We start from the raw sequence: 2,396 nt of genomic DNA, 5'->3' as shown, positions 1-2,396 counted from the left end.
TTTTAGAAGCTCTCCTGATACCTTCATCTCATTTCTGCCAAGATACTTGTAACCTTACAAAAGGTTAAGGTGTTCTTTTGAAAAACTCACTGATTTTTCAAACAGAATAGTGTGCATTTTCAGTATAAGCAAGGAGAGCCCCTCTGAATTTTGTCAGTGTTTATATGCACACTGTCTAATGTCATCCTCTTTTGGGGGTTTGCTTTTTTATTTAATGTAAATAGGAAAAACCCATAAATTCCAGACAAAACTTTCTCATGAGAATGGTTCTCCCGAGAGTTTCTCACTGTAAAATCTTCTGCTTCACTTTTGGGTCAAACACAAACCTCATTATATTTATAGGGTAACTCTGAAGGTCCCACCTTGTTTGACAGGCAGCATGACTCAGCACAAGAGCTCTGCATGTGTTTCCACAGTCCTAGTAGCTAATCTTCTCTCGCACTTAAATTTTAAAAGTAAAAATACTATTATTATTTTTATTCATAAGAGTTATTAATACTAATTTGTAAATCAAAACCTTTCTTTTCATTTTACTTTACTTTTTAATTATAACATTTAGGCATTCCCCCCTGGGTATGGGGACACCAAAGCAGCATTGTTTGTTTTGGTTGCTAGAGTTGCATAGTATTGCACAGTTTCTTGGAATCTACTGTTATGCTTTGGTATCTGTGAAATACTAGTACTTTTAGCAGGCTGTTCATTAGGAACTAATACATTTACACATATATTCCGGGTATGCCTAACCGTTCTAGTCTACAAGCCACACAGCAATCAGTCTTGCGGCAGAGCGCCACAGGGTAGGGACCCCGGAGAGCCGCTGGCTACCTGCTTGCCCCAGCTGGGGATGCGAGTTCCCCCGTTGCCCCTGCTCCTGCACACCCCAGTGCTGGGGGCAGGGGATGTAGCCTCATGTGGGAGCTGAGCTGGAACTGTTCTCAAGGATCATGTTAATCCAGAGCCATAGATGCCCCCCCCCTTACCGTATGTTACTTAGCAGAATGAAACACTCACAACCTTAAGCGAGGAACATGTACATGAAACTTGTTATATTAAATGATAGGGGATTTAAACATAGCTTTGTCTTTGCTTATACAACCGTTTCTCAGTCTGAGGTGTATATAGCACTGTGTTCCCTGAGACATTGGCCAGTATTCAAAAATGTCAATGCCTACACTTCCTCACACATAAGAAAGCAGATAATCACATTGTGGGGAAAGAAAATAATGTGTGAGTTGTTAAAAATTTAACCTAATTTCTATTTAATTTTAAATCAAAAGCACTGTAGCAGTACTGCACAAGCAGGCCCCTGGATTTTCTTTTCTTTCCAAAGGTTAATTAGTGCTTGATTTAAAAAGCTTGGGAAAGACTCATTCACATCAGGTACTTTCGTAAGAAAAAAATTAAGTGATGAGAAATCATATCAGAAGAATAAACAGAAGACCTTTTTGGCTTCTTGTGTAGTCTTGAATAAAGTGGCTGAGTCTTATCACAAAGCATAAAAGACTGAGGCAAATTTCAGAATGTACCTATTCAAAAATCAGGAGGTATACACTTAAAGTCTAGCTTTCAGTCAAGTATTAATTTGGTCTGTATTTTTGCCTCTGTAAAAGGCTGATGCAAATCATTGTAGGTGTCAGTTTTTACCAATTACATTTATAAATATTTCAGTCATCTCCATATCTGATTGGGAGCATACACATGTATTTGTCATAAATTGTTCACATATAGACTGTCCAAAGCTATGCTAGTAGTGGTTTGAATCTGCTGTTGACAATGAAAAACCAGAGCTGCGTACTTATCATATTCCCTGTTGACAAAGAAGCAAGTTACCGTGTGTCAGCTGCTTCACTGCAACTGCTTATATGCCAGAAAGACAATACTTAGGAGTTTTACCATAAAAGCTGATAAAACATAAAGCCACAAGATGAACAGAACAGTAACACGAAGTAAAGCATGGGCTTTACTCAGAGGGGTCTAACACTGTTTCTATCCTTAATGATTTTTTCAGAATGGCAGAGACTCATGGTTTGATGGAGAGACTGGAGAAAGCAGTGACTCGACTTGAATCATTATTTTCAGATTCACACAGATCTGGTGGAATGGAGTATGATGCCATCAATGGAGTCAATGGAAGTAAGTCTGTTTTTTTGAAGTACCATCTCTCTGTTAATAAAAAATTGCAAGTAGAACATGTGTTTGTCTTCTAAGAGGGAGCGCAATCCCACCCCTTACGAATTCAGTATCAAAAGAAAGTAGTATTTTAAAAAGTGAGTTTAGAAATGTCATGTGACAAGCTTAGTTGTACGCATAATTCTAAATTAATATAGCCTGGAAAATTCAAGATTTGACTAGTATCTTAAATACACTGTCTATATTTCAAGCTTTATCACTCTTTC

At 37.9% G+C, this 2,396-nt stretch overlaps 1 protein-coding gene across 1 annotated transcript in view; it reads left to right on the top strand.

Annotated features, from left to right (window-relative positions):
- Positions 1-2,009: 2,009 nt before the first annotated feature.
- Positions 2,010-2,396, top strand: part of LOC104079557 (adenylyl cyclase-associated protein 2-like) — a gene marked incomplete at its 3' end in the record, with an annotated part of 34,671 nt that continues 34,284 nt past the window's right edge. Inside the window, exon 1 of the mRNA XM_009581633.1 lies at positions 2,010-2,133. Within this exon, the coding sequence (XP_009579928.1) occupies positions 2,010-2,133 (124 nt within the window). The remainder of the gene's footprint in view (positions 2,134-2,396) is intronic.

This window comes from Fulmarus glacialis, unplaced genomic scaffold (assembly GCF_000690835.1).
Source record: "Fulmarus glacialis isolate BGI_N327 unplaced genomic scaffold, ASM69083v1 scaffold17107, whole genome shotgun sequence".
In the NCBI taxonomy this organism is placed as follows: domain Eukaryota; kingdom Metazoa; phylum Chordata; class Aves; order Procellariiformes; family Procellariidae; genus Fulmarus; species Fulmarus glacialis.
This window is presented reverse-complemented; position numbering and strand designations above follow the sequence as displayed.